Consider the following 25,010-nt stretch of genomic DNA (forward strand, 5'->3'; position numbering starts at 1 on the left):
CAGTATAATAGTTAATAGCTACTAAAACAGGAAGCCCCTATCAAATAAGCATTTGTGCTATTCTGTATATTTAAAGTACTCATAAATTAATGAATTAATGAATATTCCCCCCTCGCACGACATGCAAAACCTGTTATTATTATTTTTAAACAGCAATCTGTGTGTGTGTGTGTGTGTGTGTGTGTGTGTGTGTTGGGGGGACGGGGGATACACCAGGGCACATTGGACACATTTCACAGTATTTATATTTGTCATTTCGACCTAAAGGTTTGTGATCTGTGTTGTAGCAAGAGCTGTAGTAGTACATCATAAAATGTGACTTCCTATGAATTTAAATTCAAAACTAAAATGATATTTTCTTTTCTTAATGGACTCATTTGAACTCCTTTACCCAGTATTTGCAACTCATGAAGCTGGTTGAAAGAAGGTGCTGAGTGAGTCAGTGCTGTGATCTATGCAAAAGGTGAAAGCTCAGATTTGATTTCCATTTTCATCATTATGATGTCTGTATTCTAAAATATTTAGGCGATGTTATAGATGTATACAACTATTCAAACATTACATATATAACATCACACCTGCTCCAAAGGTGATGCACATTTAGGTCTATTATTACATAAAATGTTATAAATTGAAAGGCAGTGTATCTGCAATAAAAATACATGTTATATGGTATTAGAAACCATCGTCAGTGATTATTGATGATTGTTTCTGATGGTAAAGAAATGAATTACACAGACAAGCCACTAACAGTATTCATCATCATAAAATCATATGATTGCATTATTCTGCTCAAGAGCACCTAAGTCGTGGTATTGAGAGTGGAGAGAGCACTGTACATGCACCCCCCCCCCCACAATTCCTGCCGGCCCGAGACTCGAACTCACAACCCTTTGATTGCGAGTCCGACTCTCTAACCATTAGGTCACGACCCCCCCCCCCCCCCCCCCACACACACACACACACACACACACACACACATATACATATATATTGTTACAAACACGTCAGGTTCCACCTCCACTCATTCACAACGCACACCCTAACCTGAGTACTGAGTACTGAGCACTTCCACCTGACCCTCATCATTACTCAATCACCTCGGCACCATAAATACCACACACACGCACTCAATCAGCGTCCGGTCTCGTTCGCGACAAGGTCTTACCTGTATGCTAACTCAAAGGACTAACTCTTCCTCTACTTACCTCTCTCCAGCGATTTTCCGAAGATCAAGATCCCCAGTGTGCGTGTGTGTGGTTCACCTCCCTCCTCTGACGTCTTCACCCAGCTCTCACGGATCCATTCATCACTCTACCCAACACTACCTGCTCCTCTGCTTGTGTCTATTAATAAACCCTTCTGTCTGTTACTCCTCAGCCTCCTGAGTGATCTGTAACAGAAGACCGGACCGACACCGCTAGGCACAAGCATGAGCCTCACGGACCCCTTTCAAGATCTGGTCGATGCACTCCGAAGAACACTCACGGCTACACCTGCATCCCCTACACCAGCGAGCACTTCCGTCAACGACGCCAGCACTTCCTCACCTTCCGTTCACGCTAGTCCCATGGCCCAGCCGGTGCCCTACTCTGGTTCGGTGGAGGAGTGCAGCAGTTTCCTCCTACAATGCTCACTGGTCCTGGAGATGCAACCGCACTTGTACCCCACCGAGAGATCCAAGGTAGCCTTTGTAATTTCTCAACTGCAAGGTAAAGCACTACTGTGGGCAGATTCAATATGGACTCAAAATAACCCAGTTATCCAGTCTTATTCCAGCTTCATCGACCATTTCCGAGAAGTTTTTGGCAGACCAGCTTGGGACTCTTCCATTGTTGAGAAGCTGTATAATCTCAAACAGGGAAAAATGTCTGTCAATGAATATGCCCTTCAGTTTAGGACTCTAGCGGCCTCCAGTGGATAGAACGAACAGGCTTTACTGACTACCTACCGTCAGGGATTGGAACCTCGAGTGTGGTTGCATCTCGCTGCATACGAGGACACCATGGCAACGCCGTCAGCCTGCCAAGTCCACACTATCACTGGCAAACCGTTAAGTAGAAGATGCGTGCATCATAGTGTGGGTCCCATTTCCCTCCAAACCGGACTACTCCATCATGAGGAAATCCATCTGCTGGTTCTGGAGGAATCCACCGCTGACGTGATTCTAGGGCGCCCGTGGTTAGAGCAGTACAATCCCGTAATCTCCTGGAAGAAAGGCGAAGTCCTGAAGTGGGGCAACGCCTGTTTCAAGAGCTGCATCTCAGGTTGTCCAGTTCCGGCCACACCTTCCCCTGAACCTCTTCCAGTTTGTTCCACTTCAACAGAGAGCCCAGTGGAAAACCAATCCATCGCCATCCCTACCTGTTACGCCCCCTTCAGTGACGTCTTCTGCCCCAAACGGGCTTCCAAGCTGCCTCCACACCGGCCTTGGGACTGTGCCATCGATCTGCTTCCGGGTGAACCAGTGCCTAAAGGAAGGATATACCCCCTATCCATTCCGGAGGAGAAGGCCATGGAGGAATACATCAAGGAGGCGCTGGCCCAGGGTTATATTCGTCCATCTACCTACCCTGCTGCTTCGAGTTTCTTCTTTGTGGAGAAAAAGGATGGAGGTTTAAGACCGTGCATTGATTATCGGGCTCTCAACAATATCACTGTCAAGTTCAGGTACCCACTTCCCCTCGTCCCAGCTGCCTTGGAACATCTCTGTGGTGCCACTGTTTTCACCAAGTTGGACCTCCGCAGCGCCTATAACCTCATCCGGATACGAGAGAGGGACGAGTGGAAAACAGCCTTCATAACCCCTACTGGCCACTATGAATACTGCGTGAAGTCGTATGGACTTGTTAACGCCCCCTCCATCTTCCAGGACTTCATCCATGAGGTGCTCCGGGAGTTCCTCCACAAGTTCGTCCTCGTCTACATAGACCAGACCACTCTCACCAGTCTCCTCCGTAACAAACCCAAATCTCTCTCCTGGACTCCTGCCTTTACGACCTCCCCACTCCTGGTTCATCCCAACCCCAACAGACCCTTCATCGTGGAAGTTGACGCCTCAACCACCGGATTGGGAGCGGTCCTTTCTCAGCAGCAGGGGAATCCCAGTCGCCTCCACCCATGCGCCTTCTTCTCCCGGAAACTCAACCCGGCGGAGGTCAACTATGATATCGGCAACCGGGAGTTGATGGCCATTAAGTTGGCCTTAGAAGAATGGAGGCATTGGTTGGAGGGGGCCAAACACCTCTTTCTGGTCCTCACAGATCATAATCTGTATCTTCGAGTGACCAAAAGATTAAATCCAAGACAAGCCCGCTGGGCGTTATTCTTCACCTGCTTCCACTTTACTACTGGTTCCGGGTAGTACCAACCCGGTCAGAAGGTCTGGCTGTCCACCCGGGACATCCGCTGGCGCCTGCCCTGCTGCAAGCTAAGTCCCAGATTCATTGGCCCATTCCTCCAGCAGATCAATCTGGTCACTTACAAACTCCAATTACCCCCTGAGTACCGGATTCACCCCACCTTCCATGTGTCTCTCCTTAAACCTCACCATCCTTCTGTCTTTCCCTCCACAGAACCTGGGCAAAACCGAAGCCCCCCCTCCACTCCTCCTAGACGACGGCGCGGCCTTTGAAGTTAGTGACATCCTGGACTCCCGGCGGCGTGGTGGACAACTGGAATATCTAGTGGACTGGGAAGGATACAGTCCAGAGGAACGTTCCTGGGTCCCACGCAACGATATCCTGGATCCTAACTTACTCAACAGCTTCCACTCCAATCATCCTGACCGACCAGCTCCCAGGGGAAGAGGACGTCCACCACATCGTTGGGGTCCTCGGCCCTCAGGAGCGGGCCGTGGGGAGGGGGGTACTGTTACAAACACGCCAGGTCCCACCTCCACTCATTCACAATGCACGCCCTCACCTGAGTACTGAGCACTTCCACCTGACCCTCATCATTACCCAATCACCTCGGCATCATAAATACCACACACACGCACTCAATCAGCGTCCGGTCTCGTTCGCGACAAGGTCTTACCTGTATGCTAACTCAAAGGACTAACTCTTCCTCTACTTACCTCTCTCCAGCGATTCTCCGAAGATCAAGATCCCCAGTGTGCGTGTGTGTGGTTCACCTCCCTCCTCTGACGTCTTCACCCAGCTCTCACGGATCCATTCATCACTCTACCCAACACTACCGGCTCCTCTGCTTGTGTCTATTAATAAACCCTTCTGTCTGTTACTCCTCAGCCTCCCGAGTGATATATATATATATATATATATATATATTAGGATTCTTCTATGAAAAAAGAACTGCATTTATTTTATTTAGAAACCTTTTATAATTTTAAACGCATTCACTGTTACTTTTGAGAGTTTCTTGCTGAATAATAATAAATAATAATAATAAAAAACAACATGCTGGCCCTAAGCTTTTGAACCATGGTGTAAATGTGATTAATGTAGGCTTAACATATAATGCCGCTAATTGAACGCTAAAATATTAAACATTTAATTTATAATCTGTCACTCAGTTAATACTTAGTTTTGGGTTATGCATTTTAGTTTCGTAATGCCTTTCCAAGAACACATTAATGATTTGCCAAATGGCATTATGTAGAGCTCTGAGGAGGGGAAGAAAAAAAGGAATTTAAATTAATAAACAGCGCTTTTAATTCACACTAGTCTGTGACATATGAAAAATTATAAGCAAGAAAAAAAATCTGGCTGATGGATTGTCACCACAGTGTATAATCATGTCAATGCTCATGTCAATGAATGTGTCCGGGAGCGCGCACTTCCACCTCCCCCGCCCGCGCACCCGGCCCATCTGATCTTTGTCCTACGTAAGACCGAAGCTCCGCCTCGCTCTCCTATCGGACCGTTTCCCCTACCGCATCCATTTTTTGTGCATTCAAGAAATCTCTTGGAGTTAGCAGCGGCGGCGGCGGCATCCAGGAGAGGGTCGCTGGGAAGGCGTCTGCCGATTACCGCAATAAGGGATCGCGCGCCCTACCATTGGACGATGCGCGAGAGCTCTCCGCAAGCGGCAGCAGCCATGGGTTAGACTGCATTCACCATGATTTCGAAATAAAAGGCAAGCGCCCGTTTTATCTCCACACACATTCGACAGGCACTTGGGATGCCCTCGGCTCCCGGAAACGCGAGAAGCCAAAGGGCTTTCTCACACCTTATTCTCAGAAGATGCTCGTTTTTTCATAAACTACGTTATGCACACGCGTTTCCCATGCTGTCACTGGGTTATATCGATTATAGCTAATAATGTACCTCTGGATCTTCCATGCGCACATACACCGGCAGGGTGTGAAGGTGTTACAGATGAGCTAATGTGTTATTATAAAACCATTAGTTGTCTGCTCTCTTCAGCATCACAATGTCATTCAGATGAGATTAGTACAGCTATGCATCCCATAAACACAAACATTATATAGCGAGAGCACGTGTGTAGGCTGCATGGGGTCTCTGCAGATGTACTTAAGGTTCATGTATCGCTCTTTCAGCAGCATCTACACCTGAAATGTCAGCTCGGGGGGCCCCGGCCGCGTCCCCTGCGGCCCCCGCTCCGCCGGACCTGAGCCACCTCACCGAGGAGGAGAGGAAGATCATCCTCTCGGTCATGGAGCGACAGAAGAAAGAGGAGGAGAAGGAGCAGTCCATGCTGAAGTAAGCTTGTGTTCAGCACTCTTAATAAGGGGTGAGGAGGGCTCTACGCGGGCTCCCTGTCATTTTCAGCATGACTGTCTCTTGAAATTTAATACGTCTGCTTACGTAGACTGTCAATATTACGCTGTTGTTGACACGAGCTCGGACAAAACGCCCGGGTTAACCGTGAGAGGGGTCGATGTCACGCGCCTGGCGGCTTTGCATCGCTCGTGCCGCTTGTGTTGATGTAGTATCTCGCCTCACTTGTGCTCAGGCTCTGGTGGGTTGGGTTGGCTGAGGGCGCCATCTTCGCTAAAAATCCCGTCAGATATTACTACACGTTTTAATGCGTGCTGTGTCGAACAGATCAGACGTTAAACATTAACGCCACGCATTTGCGCGATTGCGGTTGCCGTGGCGCGGTGTTTTCAGCACCACGGCGCTGTCCAGTGACTTCCCGTGTGCCTGCTCGTGTTTGCTTGACATGCCTTGTTAATTGCAACGGTGCAACTGTTTTTCTTGCATGTACAGAGATAGCTGTCATGATATCAAGCAGTGAAAGCAGTGTGCTGCATGGTGACATGCTATACTTCCATTCTGTCTGAAACATTTTTGTATAATTGCTAAATATATGTATACTAGTTTAATACAAATTATGGTTGCACTTTATTTTACAGTACATGCACTTAGCTGTACTTACATTGTACTTAACTAAAAAAGTACTAGTAGATAATACTACATTTAGGTTAGGTCTAGGGGTAGGTTCAGGGTGAGTACCTAGTTGTATTACAAATTATATTAATATCATAAAAATATATAATTTAGAAAAATTTATTTTTTTATGGTGTGAAATTAGGATATATGCACTGTTCTGCACTATTTAATATATATATATTTTGGATTTATAAATTTTTTATGTCATGAAACAAAAGATTCTGCATTATTTCTAGGTTACTAGTCAAATGTAAGCAATTGTATTATTAACGATATTGGTTAAAAAGTCGAAATTATTTGCACTTATTGAGTCAAAAAATATTGTTTTTGTAGCATAACACAAATTTCAGTACATATAATATTACCAGCATGAAAAATAACAAGCATGGATTGGAAAATATCCATTTTGTTTTAATGCAGCATTTTATCTGCATGAGCTCCGCTAGTTTGTATTAAACCTGATAATCATTTTTCTATCTTTGGGAAAGATTCAAAAGATCATTTTGTACTTCAAAGGAATCAAGAACATCTGAGCCTCTGTTGAAAGAGTCACATGATCATGAAGTACTCAGAACCTGGAGTCCACTGTGTTATAGTCATCTGGTATATATAATCAGTGCTACTCACTAGATCTTGCTTTTTTATATACTATAGAGACAAACTGAATGCTGAGAATTGATGGTTTTATCCATATGCATCCACATATTGCTCAAGGCACTGGAAAGATTTTGAAATATTTATTTAAACTATCGCATAACTAAGCATCTGTTTATCTAGCCGTCTTGTGCCCTGGTTCTGCTTCTTGTCATTAATATTTGCTCTCAGATGCAGTGGGCTCTGTGTTTAGGGAGAGCAGGCATATTATTTACTGGAGTGGCCCAGTTGGCTCCAAGTTTTGAGGCTGAACTGAACCCAGTGAACCTCCAGTGCTGTGCCAGTGCTCCGCTCACGTCTGTTTGCAGGCCACCTGACCAGCATCACTGCCAAACAGCGTGAGCTACACCTCTGCCACGTGCCTGTGTGTTGATAAAGACCTGACACTATTCTCTTGTGAAATAACAAACGGTAAATTATTACCATATCATACTGATTTCTGAAGGATCATGTGACACCGAAGACTGGAGTAATGATGCTGAAAATTCATAATTACTTTTTTTTACTGTGTTTTTAAACAAATAAATGCAACCTTGGTGAGCATAAGAGACTTTTTTTTATCATTACAGAATCTTGCCAACCCAAACTTTTGAACAGTATGTGTGCATATACTTCCACTCCAAATCATCTGTTCAGACCGGTGTTGTGTTGAAAGTATAACAGGCCATTGACAGTTTAAAAATCAATGCGTTTACTGCCAGACTCAAACACAGCAAAGTAACTACTGAGCATGAGCATGGTGTGAAAACATTACGTGTTTGAAAGCATGTTGTGCACTTTGAACACATTTCAATCTTAAGTGAGATTTTCTAAATATTCCACTTGAGTAGTTACTATATTTACATGTACATTAATTTATTAGCAGGCACCTTTATCCAAAGCGACATGGATAAATGTGGAATATAGCAAGCTGTTGTATTAGTATGTGATTTCAGTTTATTTTACATTATGTGCACTTACATATAATGACAGTGTACTTATCTAAGAAAGTACTGGATAATTGACCTACATGGGTTAAGGTTAGGTTCAGGGTTAGTAGCTAGTTACCCGGAATTACAATAATAAGCACATAGAACGCATATACATGCTGAACAGAACTGTAAAATAAAGTGTTACCATGATTTATCTCTTAATTGTGCTAATAGCATCATTACTCTTGCTTATACTTTAGGTTAGCATTTTCATAATAGTATTTTACAGTGTCCTTGTTACATGTTACATGCACTTGCTATAGTAATAACAATACATTATGCGTAATTACATGCAACTAACATACAACTTAACCCTCATCCTAAGCCTAAACATATAGTAAGTGCATGTAGTTAAGTTAACCAAGGACGTCTTAAAAACAAAACAAACAAAAAAAACCTTAAATAATTTCCTGAATATAGGAAATGAAAGTTAAAACAGTTCAACTTTTAAAACCTTTGCATTTAGTTTTAGAGATTCCTTCTCATATTCCAGTTGATTGTGCAGAGTCAGCTATAAGCTATTCATAGGTTGCCTTGAGTATGAACAAACGACTCTTTCAAAACTTTGCTGCATGTTTCCTGTCCCGCTGGAGCATGCAGTGGTTAAGTGTCTGACCCAAGGGCACAGCGTCTGAATTGGCTTCTTTACACATCTGAGCTGCAGTTTGAATGGACTGCATGTCTTCTTGATTGTGTCACAAAGTGATGTAACACCCAAAGACAGATTTAAGAGCGACATGCCTTTGGGTATTCCTCTAGACAGCACACAGAGTGAGTGCAGCGTTTAAGAATTAGGGAATGTTGTGCCTCTTGTGCAGTGATGTCATTCAGCTGCTCTGTGATTGGCTGCCTGGTTAGATACACATACAGTAGCTACTTAATGAATTTGCTTAATGAACATTTGCAGTATGCAATCCATTTATGGATAATAAAGGCTGTGTTTATATTCATTTGCTTTATGATTGGCTATTTGATCTTTTGCTTTAAATGGTCCGTGCTCGCTTGACAAACATCAGAGTAAAGCCACAAGGCATATTCTATTCACAGTCTATTGAAACATCATAACACAACATGCTATCGCACGAAGTTGACATAACCCCGATTCCCTCAACAGGATTTCTACATTGACTTTTGGATTAATGCATATAATAAAATCTGTGACCAACACAAGTTGCTGAATCTTGCATGTTTTGTTCTTCATGATAAAGACAGCTAAACGTAGGCTAGAAACAAACTACAATACATTCACCTGGGAATTAAAAGGTTCTATCTGCATTCAAAGTGTTTTTAGAGATTTTGAGCTTCAAAGTTTTTGCATTCCATTCGATTGTGCAGATAGACGCTTTTTGTTTTTAACCACTTCAGCTGTTATTTTGATTTTTTGAGAATTAGGCATATGCAATATTGGACCCACCGGTGGGTCCCCAGAGTTGATGTGGTTAAATAAAAAGTTCCAAAACTTACAATTCTATTTAATTATCATATTTAAATGATGTAATCATTGCGAGTTATAAAGTTTGAATTGTGAGAAAGTAGCCTCAGAATTAGACTTTATAATTCACAATTGCGAGTTTACATCATGCAATTCTGAGAAAAAAAGTCTGAATTGTGATATAAAGAGTCACTTTTTTCTCCCCATTCCATATTATCCATAGTTTCCCCCTAGAATTCTGAATAAATATTGGTAGTTCCAGTTTCAGAATTTGCGAAAGTTGATATCCTCTGTATCAAATACATTACAACATCAAACTGTGCTTAATAATGGTAAGTAACACTTTATATTGATAACGCACTTTAGACATTCTACTAACTATAAGTATCTTTGAAACTCCATGTCAACAAGCACTCATTAGAGTATTAGGAGACTGAATATCTGCTCACACTATTATTCTACTATCCATAACAGTCTACTAGTATACTAAGGAGAGTTAGTTGATGAAGTAACTAATAACTGGACATTTTGGAGAACCATTCATATTGCACTGCATAAAACTCATGCTAAAATCCCTTCTTCACAATGTTTACGATGTCTGGATCACTCTCACAACACACTCTTAATATCTCCATAATATATGAATGAGCTGCTGATCTTTGCTGAAAAAGTTGCCCTGTGTATCTTCAGTCTATGAGCCGTGCTACAGTGGTGTGACTCTCTGTGTCTGAGCTGCATTAGGACTTTAGAAGCGCTGCGGCTGATTGGCTGATCACAGTTTGTAATCTCTTTATGTGTTTAGAGAGACACAGTGTTTAGCTGGACAAACCTACTGTACACTGGGGCTTCCACTGCACAACACAAAGGACTGGACTTCTCTCTGACCATAAACTATTTCCTTATGACAGTCCAGGAATTTCATTTCCACCCTGTTATGCTGTAAACACATCTCTGTGTTGGCGCTTTTATTAGAGCTCAGTCTCGAGTAATGAGTCTTATGTCAGATCTGTTGTGTGAAGACGTTGTGTAACAGGATTTACACTTATAGTAACCTATCCTCATTGGCTCTGCCTTAACAAAGTTGCTGTGTGTGTGTGTGTATATATATATATAGTGTACTACTTTTCACTGTATATATATAACAGTACAGTAATTGCATTTTTTTCAGTTGCATGTAGTTGTTATATATTTTTGAACACAGTTTATTATTAAATTTACTATTATACTATTATTAAAAGATTTCAAATGGTACTATTCTACATTAGAGTCCAGATATGGTCTTTAAAACTAAACAAACAAACGAACAAACAATAATAATAATAATAATGATAAAAATATATTTTAAAAATATATTATGTAAGTTTGAACAAATAATAATAATTATAATAAGACCAAATAATAATAATAAAATATTGTATATTAAAAAATTGCCAGAACTTTGATGTTTAAAAAAAATATGTTACAGCAACATGTTAATACCTGAATGTAAATTTACAGGGAAATAATGTGTATTTCATTAACTGATTAATTTTCCAATTAAGGATGCTTTAGAAGGATGTACCTTTATAATATACTGACAACTACTATAGAAATACAAGAGAAAGTTGAGAAAGTCACAATGCAAGTTTATCACAAGCTGAAATAAAAACGAATATATAGGTGCACATAATGTCATACACGCACAGACACAAAAAACATAACATTCTAATGTACTAACTGATAAGAAAAAGAAAAAACATTATATAATTGAATCTGTGAATGTGAGCTGTCACAGATAATTCTGGCAATGCAATGCAACCGAAAAGTTTCTGAAACGTGCCGTTAGATTTATTAGTTTTTCACCATAGTAAGGAAACTTACTGTTAAAACAAATTATAGATTTTTTACCAAAGCATTTTTACAGTCTATTACTGTTAAATTACAAATATTTTTAATAGCCATGAGAAAGAAATAACTAGTTTATTCATTAATGTGGAAGGCCACATCAGGCACATTGCATTGTGGGATCTGATAGTTCATGCGGTGCATCCTGGTTGTATACTGCATTATGGGGATTGCATGCAGAAAATTGCGGAAATAGTGAGAACAGTATGGTTGTGTGCTAACTGTTTGCTAGGCATTGTGGGTACGGAGATCAGTGGATCTCAAGTTAAAATGATGTTGGTAAATTTGAGTTCTCAGCGATGTGTTAATTGTACAGTATATTTAGGTCTGGTGTGGTTTGCTAATTAACATTAGTGGTATTCTATCTACACAGAAGGTCTTTAGATTAAAGATTAATATTATAGCACATTACATGAAATACTAAATGTCACATATAGGGCAAAACCGTTCTGTTTCTCTCATTATGTATGATTTAATATCTTTATGTTAAAATGTTTCATTAAATGAATTTCATATTCATGTTGGTTTATGTATTTTTGTATTTTCTGTTTATTTTTATAATCATCTACTTATTTATTAGGGCTGCCGGCAGATTTATCTTATAATTTCCTGGAGTTACTTCTTCCCAGATATGGAAACTGATTAATTTTCTATCAAAATACAAGCAAGGCAAGGCAAGGTTATTTATATAGCATGAAATCTCCAGCTCATCTAGCATCTGAACCCCTGGAGAAACACCAACCATCCACATTTCATACTTCAAAAGTTTGATGATTAAATTAGCAAATTTACATTAGCCTTAGCAAACGTATAATTCTTCAAGCGATAGTTCATCCGAAAATGAAAATGACCCCATGATTTACTCACCCTCAAGCCATCCTAAGTGTATATGAGTTTATTCTCTCGGATGAATACAGTTGGAGTTATATTAAAAATGTCCTGGCTGAATGGTGGTCAAGATATTGAAGCAAAATAAAGTGCATCCGTCCATCATAAAATAAGTCCACACAGCTCTAGGGGTGAATAAAGGCCTTCTGAAGCGAATCAATGCGTTTGTGTAAGAGATGACTGTTTATAAAGTTTTAAATATGGATTTGTCCATCGATTCACTTCAGAAGGCCTTTATTAACCCCCCAGAGCCATGTGAAGCACTTTTTATATTGCACTCACAGAAATATTTCTGCCAAAATTTAAGATTTATGTAATTTTATTACATAACAAATTCCCATTTATATTTTTTTCATAATTTTAACACAAATCTACCAAATAAACTTTATACGATTTATTTTCATTAGGATAATAAAACCTATTTATTTTAAATGCATAATCCTCAGGGTTTATGTAATTAGTTTATGTAAAGTGTAATTATTCTTAATTAATAATAAAAAGTTTATTTATTTAAAATACATAAAGTTTATTGTATAAATTGCATAATAATTAAGAGAACTAAATCAGGATGATTAAAAAAGTTAAATAACATTTATTTGAATCATGTTTAATGTATGCTTATATACTAAACCAAATTAAACAATGCATCACATTTATGCAATTGTTTCCCCATCTTATAATAAAAAATAGAATTAGACAAACACAAAAACAACTCTATTAGGTTATTTGTGAACTTACCCACTGTGCAAAGTTACGTCCAGTGGACGTCTTTTTATGTCTTTGCAGACGTTGAAAAGACGTCCACTGAGGAGCCAGAATGAAAGTTTTTATGACGTCTTTTTTCGACGTCTTCTGTACGTCCAATTTAGACGTTCACAGAACCTCCTTACAAGGTTAAAAACTAGTTCATAAGTGGTCAGCGGAAATATTTCAACATCATTTAAGGTTCATTTAGACATCATTTATACTGTTTCTGGACCAAATCAACACTCTCAGGATGCGTTAGATTTAGACTCATGTTATTTCAATGTAATTTCCAGACACTGTGTTTGTCCTAAAATCAAGAAAATAAAATAATTTTCAAATTATAAAATTTGAAAATAAAATAAAATTTTGGGTGAAATATTTCTGTGAGTGTGGATGGATGCACTTTTTTGGGCTTCAAAATCTCAACACCCATTCACTGCCATTTTAAAGCATGGATTAGCCTGTAAACTCTGATTGTATTTGTCTGAAAGAAGAAAGTAATTTACACCTATCCTGGCTTGAGGGTGAGTAAATCATGGGGTAATTTTAATTTCTGGGTGAACTATCCCTTTAAGTGTCTTTCAAATCATGCTAAAATGACAATAAATTGCATGAAATGTAATGTTATCCATACAATAGTAGTAATACAATAATAAATATGTAATATTTAATAAGTTGACATTAATTTGGCAGCCCTAATATTTATTTATTTACTATTTTTAGTTTTCTGACTTAATTATGCCATGATTCCATTTGTCTCTGCTTCCTCAGTGTTTGATTTAGTCTCTCGTTTTGCCTGTGTGTGCGCTGAGCTGTTGAACATGTCTTTTTAGGGAACCTCCTAAAGAAGACACAAAGGCTCAGCCAGCTCAGTGAGTACAAGACAACTCTTCCAGCGTACTTTGAGCTCTCAACCTTCCTCTTCCACCCTTTGCTGTCTGTGACACATACCTGGGATCAGTTATTGGGCTCTATGATGTCCTGTAGTTGGTACACTTGTATAGCATCACCTCTACTTTTCTTAATACAATGCCCCCCCCCCCCCCTTACTGACCCTGTTATCCATTCAGTAGCACACTCGTATTGCTCTAGTGATCCATGTGTACATGTCAGCTTCTCCTCCACAATGCTCCAGTAATACAGCATTACTCTCCTCTTGTGATTCAGACTCAGCTGTTGTCTTATTGTGTCTTCTTTCTCCTCTCTCAGTCCTAATGCTGCTGTTTCTCCGATCACTCATCTCTCTTTAGTCAATTCTAATGCATTACTCTCTGGTTTGTCAGCGAAACTATGTGAGCATCCTTCAAACAAGATCAGTTTACTTAAGTTAAAAAGACATAAGACTTGTTTTAAGAGACTATATATTTAACAAAGATATTTGGATTTATAATATACCTTAGTAAATTTAATTTATTTTTAAAACAAAATAACAAAAACAATTATCTAAAAAGTTTAATGTCTGTTGTTCTGAGGTACATGTTTTAAGGGTGTTTATATATATATATATATATTATTATTATTATTATTATTATTATTTTGCAGTGTAAAAATTGAATTATTTATAAAGTTAAAGTTATTTTTGTGGAACCCTTTAAATTTTTTTTCAGCTAACCCTTTTGGTCAATTAATGCATCCTTGCTAAATAAAAATGATTTCATTCATTCATAAATACATACATACATACATAATCTTATTAACTTTCAAACATTGATAGTCTATTCAAAATTATACTTAACCAGTTTGACTTTCTCTTTGTAACGCTAATGAAATATTATATGTAAGCTGAAAAAGAGCAGCGTAAAGTGTCTGTTCAACATCCCCTTTTGTGCTCAGGTTTGCAGTGACATGAAGGATGAATTAATGATGAATTTAAATTATCTGATCAACTATCTCTTTAAATACTAAAATGAACAGCTAGAAGATTCAACATACACACTTACAAACATTTGCAATCAAGAATTACTGCACAAAATGTTTTGGGATTCCTTGGTGTCGTCCTACCAAATGTGAAGAGTTAGAGGAAGAGAGAGAAACACATCCCTCGGTTCTTGCCACTTGATGTTGCTGTGCTTGTCTGAACAGGTGGAACCCTTTCAGTGGAATCACTGAGCTGGTTAGTAATGTTCTTCAGCCCCAGTCAAAATCCCCCAGTGAGGAGCAGCCGAAGCCGTAAGTACAGATCAGGACGTTCAGTTTATACTGCTGAAAGAAGATCGATTAAAGGAATAGTTCACCCAAAAATGAAATTAGCTGAAAATGTACTCACCCTCAGGCTATCCAAGATGAAGATGAGTTTAATTCTTCATTAGAACAGATTTAAAGAAATTAAGCATTTCATCACTTGTTCACCAATGGATGCTCTGCAGTGTATGGGTGCCGTCAGAATCAGAGTCCAAACAGCTGATAAAACATCACAATAATCCACACCACTCCAGTCCATCAATTAAGAACATGTGAAGTGAAAAGCTGCGTGTTTGTAAGAAACAAATCCATCATATAGGTATTTCAAATATATTTATATATAGTAAATAACAGTATTGATGATTACCAGTTAGTTAGTTAGTTATTTGACCAATACATGACAACATTTTTAGTTTAAAGTTTTTGACAGATTCCTAAAATATTTGTTTAACATATGTTTTCATTATTATGACAGGTGGTCAAATACATTTGTTAAGCAACTTAATGTTTTTATTTTATATATATATATATTATCTGTGTATGTGTGTGTGTGTGTGTGTGTGTGTGTGTGTGTGATCAGGGTGAAGTAGGAAAAAATAGACCCTATTTAAAAGTGCACTAATTTACTTTCCTCCTTGAACAACCAATCACAGTCTTCAAACGAGCGTGTCATGCCTAGCAACGGGGTTGGCCCCCGCCTCCTCACTAAGATGAACATTTTTGTCTTTCCTCACTGAGAGAATCACTCTAGCTCTCTGACAGGATTCTTGGAAGCTTTGGGAATACAGGCCCTGTCATTGCTTACGAGACATTACTGTCGCTACAGCTAATCGAGCGCAGAGAAAATAACTGGCTGAGGGCGGAGATATGCTAATAGGAGACAGTCTGTTAGGGGTTGTGGGTGGGGCTTGAGCAGTATGATGTCATACTAATCAGAAAATCAGAACGACTTGATTATTGAGACTGTTTAGGATTTTTGGGGATTTAAAAGGATGTGGAATGGATTCTTATTGTAGGGTGGTTGTGTCCACACAGTGCTAAGACACATTTATAATCCAAACACCATGTACAATTGAATTTTGCATCACTTTAATTGACGGACTGGACTGGAGTGGTGTGGATTACTTGTGGATTATTGTGATGTATTTATCAGCTGTTTGGACTCTCATTCTGACGGCACCCATTCACTGCAGAGGATGCATTGGTGAGCAAATGATGCAATGCTACATTTCTCTAAATCTTTTCCCATGAAGAAACAAACCCATCTACGTCTTAAGTAGCCTGAGGCTGAGTACACTGTACGCAAATTTTCATTTTTGGTGAACAATTTCTTTAACCCAGTTGGGTCAAGCAAAACTGGAGTGCTGCTCTTGTGGGTCTGACCCCATATATAGTGAATGAGCTGTCACTATAATTATACTGCAAAAGAAATTAGGAATGCATTATATCTTCTCATAAATAAATATCTGCAGATTCCTTGTTAAATCTGCTTGTTTGTCATGTGTTTGAATGCTTTATATTTTCTAAAGGTGTGAAACAGAATAGATCAGTATTATGGTGCATCATAATTATTCATGGGATCATTCTATGCATTATAAGGTGCATTACAATTTATGCACTAAAAATATGTTTATAATGCATTATATATAAAATCTTCATTTAAAGTGTTACCAAGAAATGCTCAAAAGTACCCATGGCTGAATTTGCAGGGCATATCATGTGAAAGGTACCATGTGCACATATATAGTTAAAAACATTGCCAACCGTATGTGTGTACTAAAGATTTTATGCTTGAATGGACTGTCGTGTCAATCTACTAAATTGTAGATCATCACAACACGCTCAGTCCATTAGACACGCATGACCAGTGACATATATTCATATCCTCCTGCGGATAGACAGTGTCGGATCGTTTCAGTGTGAACGCCATTGATTTTCTGGGACTCAAACTGAATGTCATGATGTGTAGTGCATGTACAGTAAAACCCGTCCCTGTCACATACTTCACTGCTCCATGCGACTTTAAAACAATGAAAAACGCCCTCCAGATCAATAAAGTGTTTTCTCGGGATAGATTATTGATCGAGTCTGTCTGCATTAGGTTTGGATCTTGTCAAACCGGCACACTCTCTCATCCCCGTGTCTTATTAAAGTATTAGACGCATCCTATCAGGGGTTACAGTCTCGATTCAATATGGTTCGACTGATGAATGTAGATTAGGAATAGGAGTGTCAAGCCTATTATATTAAAGCAATTACTAGTGAATAAAGTACTTAAGTCATGTTTACATGCCCAGTGGTCTCTTAAAACACAAAGAAGCACAACACTCATGTACCAGACAATTACCTTGTTTTATACACTCTCAGAAAAAAAGTAAAAAATCAAAAGGTACTTACTGATGTACTAACATACATCTTTTAGGAGCTGATGAGGTACAAAACGTGAACTTTTTGAAAAGGTAGCGCCCTGTGACAGCTGTTGTGCCTTGTACTATTTGCACTTGAATCCAGTACGAATTAGTGTTATTTTAGTAAGATTAATCGACTATTATACTATTTATTCATATTTGGATTAGCTTTTATTTTTATTTTTCAGTTTTCATTTTAATTTTGACATTTTTAGTAGTTCGGTTTTTTTATGTGCTTTTGTAATTTTTATACATTTTTCTTATACATTTTCATTATACATTTATAACTTATTTCAGTTTAAACTTTATGTAAAGGCAACAATTGGTCCTTCTTTAAGTTTATCACCTGACATTTATATTTTATTTATTTCAGCTTTATTCGCTGGACAGCTTTCAGCTATAATATACATCATACAACAGGAAAAGTATAGCTAGTTGTTAAACCTGAGAAAACATCTATTTTATATTTTGATGAATTTGTATGATTTGTACTATTTTATGCGTATGAGAAGAAAAATAAAGTATGACATTTAGAAAAAAAAGCATGCATTAAGGTCCATCTCTAAACTTAGTCAATTGTATGAATAATCATACAAATTCACAAGTCGTTTTTAAATAGATGGTGCTTTTGACTTGTTTTGACCTGTCTTTCATGAACAAAAGTAATGTTTTCTTGAAGTTATATACTTCTTTTCACAAGATTTCACAATCATTTCTGCCAAGTATCACACTCTATTATCACATCCTATTTGTGGAAAATCTTTTTTTTTATTTTTCAGGATATGCTGAACATGACAGCACTCGGGTGGCTGCATTATAAATGTCATTTCCTGATGAGTTTTGCACATTTGTTAATTAACAGGTGTCACACCTGTCACAACACAAACTCAGACTGATCCAGGAGCAGCTCTTCACACCTGAGTGTAAATCATGTCCGTCTCTGCTCTCCACAGGAAGCTGCACCAGCAGTTTGAGATGTACAAGGACCAGGTGAAGAAGATCGGAGAGGAGGCTCCGAAGAACCCGGAGCAGAAGGGAGACTCGCCCACCTGTGGGATCTGCCACAAAACCAAGTTTGCTGATGGCTGTGGCCGTGTCTGTTCTTATTGCCAAACCAAGTTCTGCGCGCGCTGTGGAGGACGCGTCTCCCTCCGCTCCAACAAAGTACGTCTGATTCCTTCTCTCTCACATAAAGACCTCATTTCTGTGGCCCTGTGTCTGTATGCTGTATTTCTACATCTTTCATGCTGTATCTGGACTTGGCAGCTTTTGATCTCGCAGTAAGTTAGCCATTTAATCTTGTGACCACAAGAGGGTGCTGAAATATAAGAAGAAAACAAAGCCCCCACATTATTCTGAGTGTCTATGTGCTGCTGCTGTCTGCCTCCACAGCTCCTCATCTCATGTATGAACAAACTATATGACAGATCATAAATATACAGAGCTACTTACAAATTGTAGTCCGTTGCTGATTCCAAACCACGTGACAAAGTTTCTGGCTATGTTTGCGGTCACCACCTATTTGACTAAATGCCACTTAAAACAAGTGTCTGTAAGAAGACTTCAAAATCTGGACATTTTAAGGGAAAGAGATTTTTTCTAACTTTTACTTAATTGTAATTTTTTTCAATTGAGAGTCATTTAATCGGATGTAACTTGCGTGTTTATGCCAAAATTCATAGTATTACTCGTTTTGGGGTGCTGATTTTAAAAGCAGTACATGTTTTTCCGTGCCTGACCCTGATTTCACTGTTAGAATCATGGCCAGTGACAGAAGAAAATACAAACATGAGCCAGATGTTTTCTGCTACATCTGCTACATCTAGGTGTTTTACTACATCCAAAACGCTACGGAAAATTCAAGATTGTGTAGTTATTTGACATTTAATTGAGTATGTGAACATATTTTTCCACTCCTTTGCAGATCATAAGTTAAGTTATATATATTAAATACAGAACCTATTACATTTGACTGCTTTTGTTATTTTGATAAATGCATTAAAGCTGATACATATATTTAATCAGACTAATCCTGACAAACGATTAATAGCGATTAATCACATCCAAAATAAAATATATGTACTGTATATAGTGTGTATATTTATTATGTATATATAAATATACACACACATATATAAGAAAAATGTGTTATATTTTTATATTAAATATATATATATATATATATATATAAATGTATTTATTTAGTATATATTTTCAAAATATATACTGTATGAGTATGTGTGTGTGTGTGTGTGTGTGTATATATATATATATTCATAATAAATATACACAGTACACACATGTATATTATGTACACAAAAACATTTATTTTGGATGTGATTAGTTTCGATTAATCATTTGACAGCACAAAATCAGACAAGTATTCATTCTTATTTTGTGTAAAATAGTATGTGATGGAAAGGTTTTATCATTTCATTTGGAAATATTATGTCTTTTTCGCAATCCAGCAGCACTAGTCTTAGTTATTTTTTTTGAAAGAAACCAGTACAGGCTGTTCAGTTCTGTTTCCACTAGTGGGCATCTTCTCCCATTAAACTGCACACAGTGATTCAGGCCTTTCCTCTGTTTCAAACACCTAATATCAATGTTTTTGTCTGACTGCAGTTTTGTCTTACAGTAGTCAGAAAACCATTGAAGTTTAGACTTGAATACATGGATCTATACTAATATTACAGTACGTTTCCTTCTGTTCCTCTCTTTTTCTTTTTTAATCTCTTGATCCCGTTCCATTTCATCACGCTCTCACTTCCTCACACAAATGTACAGCAGAGGGACAATTTGTTCTGCAGCTTCTCATGTTCTTAGTGTTTATTTTATCTTTATGGTTTTTTCATTATGTTTAAATTCTCACAAGCCCTTTTATCATGGACCATTAATGTTGTAAAAGTTGAATTATAATGACAATCAGATGTATCCAAAAATAATGTACTTAATTTCACATGCTGCTGGCAGATTATTGTCCCATTACAATGAAAGAAAATGAAACATTTAGGACTATTCACATATTTATACTACCATTATTTATACAATATATTTACATTACTGTTCAAAAGTTTGTGGTTGGTTCGAATTTTCTAATGTTTTTGAAAAAAGTCTCCTTATACAATAAAAATAGTAATATTGTGAAATATTATTACAGATCAAAATAATGTTCTCTATGTGAATATATGTTAAAAAGTAATTTATTCCTGTGATGATAGCTGTATTTCCAGCATCATTCCTCCAGTCTTCAGTGTCACATGATCTTCAGAAATCAGTATGATATGATGATTTGCTGCTCAAGAAATATTTATTATTATTATAAGTGCTGAAAAGTTGTCATGCTTGATATTTTTGTTTAAACCATTATATTTTGTTCAGGTTTTTATTTATTTATTTATTGGTTTGAAAAGAATGTTAATTTGAAATAAGAAATATTTTGTGACATTTGTCACTTTTGATCACATTAATGTGCCTCGCTGAATAAAATTATGAATTTGAAGTGAATTTTTTTTAAAAATCACACTGACTCCAAACTTTTGAATGAAAGCATGTGTATGTGTGTGTGTGTATATATATATATATATATATATGCATTTTTTATAAATTTTAATTATTTTTATGATATTTAAGCACATTTTATCCCCCCCCCCCCAAAAAAAACACATTTAATTCTGAGAACACATTATTTGATATAATGCCTTTAATGCTGACTTATACATTTTTTTTACAATAATAATAATGATAATACAAAAATCAGTATTTAAGTATACTTTAAAAAAAAGTATACGTTTTACAAAAGTATACAATTGAGACTCATATAGTTGAGACATTTGATTTGACACGTGCACTAAAGTAACTGACTGAACATCAAAGAGGAAAGCGATTCACCGAACAGGCTTCATATCACTGGCATAATTTCCAATAACTCATTCAAACAAGTGTCTCTTTATTTAATATTGTGAAAACAGATCCTGAGCTTGTTTGTCGATGTAGATGTACACACTAGCTCACCTCACACAGCTGCTTCAGCCAGACAGTTGCTTTCAGTGAATGGAGATTATTTACATCTTAATTTGTCGGCCGCCTGTGCTCTCTACCCTCGGAGGAGCTGAAGAATGTGGAAAATAACTTTACTGACGGTCAATTGTTAATCAGTGACTAATTCACTATTCACAGCTCATGAATGATGAATGGTGTGCATAATGCATAGTGTTTAGTGAGGGCACAGCAGCAGGAAGATCTGTACATGTTTCTGATGAGATAACACTGTGATAAACAGCACTTGTATGTAGTTAGCAATGCTCATTCAGCTTGAGTTCTTGCCGGTGGAGGCAAAGACATGTTAGCTCTAATTCAGGCATCCCAAGGAAACAGTATACTGGATTTTCAGTGCAAAGGTTTTAAATCAGAAGTATACGGGACAGCAAACCAAAATATGTATTTATCTAAATGGTAGTTTTTAGTTAAACTGTTTATCCACTTACTTGGCACATAAGGTGTTGTTGGATTAGTTTCCCTGGCTTGAGATCAACACGTATGATTATGGCATAATGAAATGAATCGGATTGTGATGAATTTGGGTTTTGGACGCTGACTGGAGCTCAGCAGGTTGTTGTATTCCCTGTCATGGACACCGGCGCTGCTGTGTCTGATGTCAGTGTCAATGGCTGCACATGTTTGTGAGGCCACGGATTGAGTTCCCCTTCAGTGCTAGATGACCAGATTCATTTTCAGCGCTGGGACTGTGATGTCACGGAGCCCTCGCTTCATGCCCTTAAACACACACACACACACACACACACACACACACACACACACACACACACACACACACACACACACACACACACACACACTAACCATAAACTAACCATAAAATGCATTCTAACTGCATTTATAGTGGGTGTCAGTGCTTTATAATTAGAATAATTGCAACTAATAATTCTGAATAACTGAGTTACATAATTCTACTTTGAAAGGATCAACCCGCAACTCTGTGTGTTATGTGTTAAAATGCATAGCTAAATATTATAATGCATTATAACTGTGGCTGGACATATTCGTGAAAAGATGATAATCGATCATTATGAATGCCTTTATAATGCATTAAAGGAATGGTATAGAAAATCTGCTTAAAATGTCCTCACCCTCAGGTCATCAGAGATGTAGATGAGTTTGTTTCTTCATAGAAATTTAGCATTACATCACTTCCAATGGATGCTCTGCAGTGAATGGGTGCCATCAGAATGAGAGTCCAAATGATAAAAACATCTGGAAGTGATGGTTTAAAGTTTAAAATGACTTATTGATGGACTGGAGTGGTGTGGATTATTGTGATGTTTTTATCACCTGTTTGCACTCTCATTCTGACGGCACCCATTCACTGCAGAGCATCCGTTGCTGAGTGATGTAATGCTAAATGTTAAAATAAAATAACATAATAATAATATTAAAACATCTATAAAGTTTTAAAAAATAGGGTGAATTTTCATTTCATGCAAACTTCAAGTGCTAACACAAACATTATTATATAGACATTCACATAGCTGCGCAAGGTAATGAAACCTTATATTTTCAGATGCATATCTGAACAGACATTATTTATTGTTATTAAGGATTATTAATGTAATAAAAGTTATTATAAAGTTTTGAACCTGTTGAACTCTTATGCTTTACAGATGTGCTTTTCTAGTATCTCTAACTGGCTACTTGGTTTTACACTAGTTGTTACCACTCATTTCAGACACATAGTGTCTAAATATTTTAGATTTCCAAAATCAGAACGTCATGTTTTAGAACGACACTGTTTCCTGCTCCAAACACCTCTGCTGTCACAGATGGGAATGTGTGGAGTATTTGGGATTAATAGAGGTTTAGGATCTGTTCACTGTTGTTGATGCTGTTTTATTTTAACTAGCTGTTCTGTTTGAAGTCAACATAATCAGACATCTTGGTAAACTTGCCCAAATTAAGCCAATTGTCTGCTAGTGAATACAAACACATGACATAAGAACCGATTCTGTAGCACTGTGTGAGAATGAATCCTGTGTCTCACTTCTAGTGTTTCTACAGTAGATGTTTTTTTTAGCCATTTCAATTAAATGCATTCAGTGAAAACAACAATATATTATTGCAAATCTTAGTTAAGTTCACTTAGACTTCATTCACACATTGTGAGGCCATGTTAGGTGAACTTCATTACAGCTTTTGAGAGAGATGAATCACCCCGACATTCCTCCTGTAGAGTTCACAGTGTTTGGCTGTTATTGTCTGTGTTTTTTCGAGCGGTTTGAGACGTCATGCATTCGTAATGAACTGAATTCCGGCTTAGTGGCTTGATAGCGTCAGGATCCGTAAATAATGTAGACTAAAGCGAAGAGCAGTGAGTTCCTCCTCAGCTTCATCGCGCATTCAGCCTCTTAAACGGCGATCGGTTCCGCTGTCAGACATGCGCAGAGCTGCAGCGTCTTCTCACGCGCTCCTCGGGACGCAGTCTCCGGTTGAGTCGAGTGTTCGTGCTTCACGCAGCGCAGCACCGGACACTCAACGCTATTAAAGCTCTTCTCTGTCGGCGTTCATCGCGTCTCGGTGGACACAGAATGACTCGCAACGACGGAATGGGTAGGACACTCATCTATTGCGCGTTAAGTTTGATGTTAAATGTTTTGGACACATTCTACCAGCACCGGGGCTAGTTGTCACAGGGCTATTTGGTTTTTGAGTTAAAAGTTTAAAATGTATATGATATTTTTGCAAGTTTTGTTTAGTAAACAAGTAAACTCAATTAACACACTGACTTAACATGCGTTTAGACTTTATTTGTTAGGCTACTGAAGGTAGATTTTAACCGAAAAACTGAATTAGCCTATGCATTGTTTTTTTATAAAGTGAAAAGTGTATTTTCACAAAGGTAATTTATTCATTATAGTAGCCTAATTGTTGACCAAAACAATGATCTGATTTTTTTTATATGGTAGGGCTGTGTAACTGCTGGTTCCCATTGTGACAACTTACCCCATAGAGTGTTACAACATTCCCTCTAATAAATAAACAACCAAACTGTATTTTAGAGTGCAGTAGATGGGTTCTGGAATTTAAAATTCCTTAATTTTTTTTTTCTTCCATAGAGGAATTAACTTTTAACACTAACTTACATGCTTGTAAAAATCCACCATGAACTCAATGAGCATGTTTAGCAATTATATTTACTTTTTGAAAGCTATCAGCCTACATTATTTTATTATACATTTTTAAGCATTATCAACAACTACGCCAAACCTGGATGTACACACTCACATTCCTCTGAGGCGTAGGGCCAAAAAGTTAGATTCAAAAAAAAAAAAAAAAGATGATGTGATATTGAACATTTTACTTTTATTTTATTTTTATTTTTAAATAGGATCTTCATTTTAAAAATGAAAGATTTTTGGTGAAGAACTACACGTGATCCGTCAGCGCTCTCGTG

General features: G+C 37.8%; 1 protein-coding gene across 4 annotated transcripts in view; it reads left to right on the forward strand.

Annotated features, from left to right (window-relative positions):
* Positions 1-5,506: 5,506 nt before the first annotated feature.
* The window catches only part of LOC132104500 (regulating synaptic membrane exocytosis protein 2-like), a 147,422-nt gene continuing 127,918 nt past the window's right edge, over positions 5,507-25,010 (forward strand). For all 4 annotated transcript variants that reach the window (XM_059510013.1, XM_059510014.1, XM_059510011.1 and 1 more), the window contains exons 1-4: positions 5,507-5,684; positions 13,787-13,825; positions 15,036-15,122; positions 18,496-18,706. In XM_059510013.1, the coding sequence (XP_059365996.1) occupies positions 5,539-5,684; positions 13,787-13,825; positions 15,036-15,122; positions 18,496-18,706 (483 nt within the window). In that variant the 5' untranslated portion in view covers positions 5,507-5,538. The remainder of the gene's footprint in view (positions 5,685-13,786; positions 13,826-15,035; positions 15,123-18,495; positions 18,707-25,010) is intronic.

Source organism: Carassius carassius, chromosome 25 (assembly GCF_963082965.1).
Source record: "Carassius carassius chromosome 25, fCarCar2.1, whole genome shotgun sequence".
In the NCBI taxonomy this organism is placed as follows: domain Eukaryota; kingdom Metazoa; phylum Chordata; class Actinopteri; order Cypriniformes; family Cyprinidae; genus Carassius; species Carassius carassius.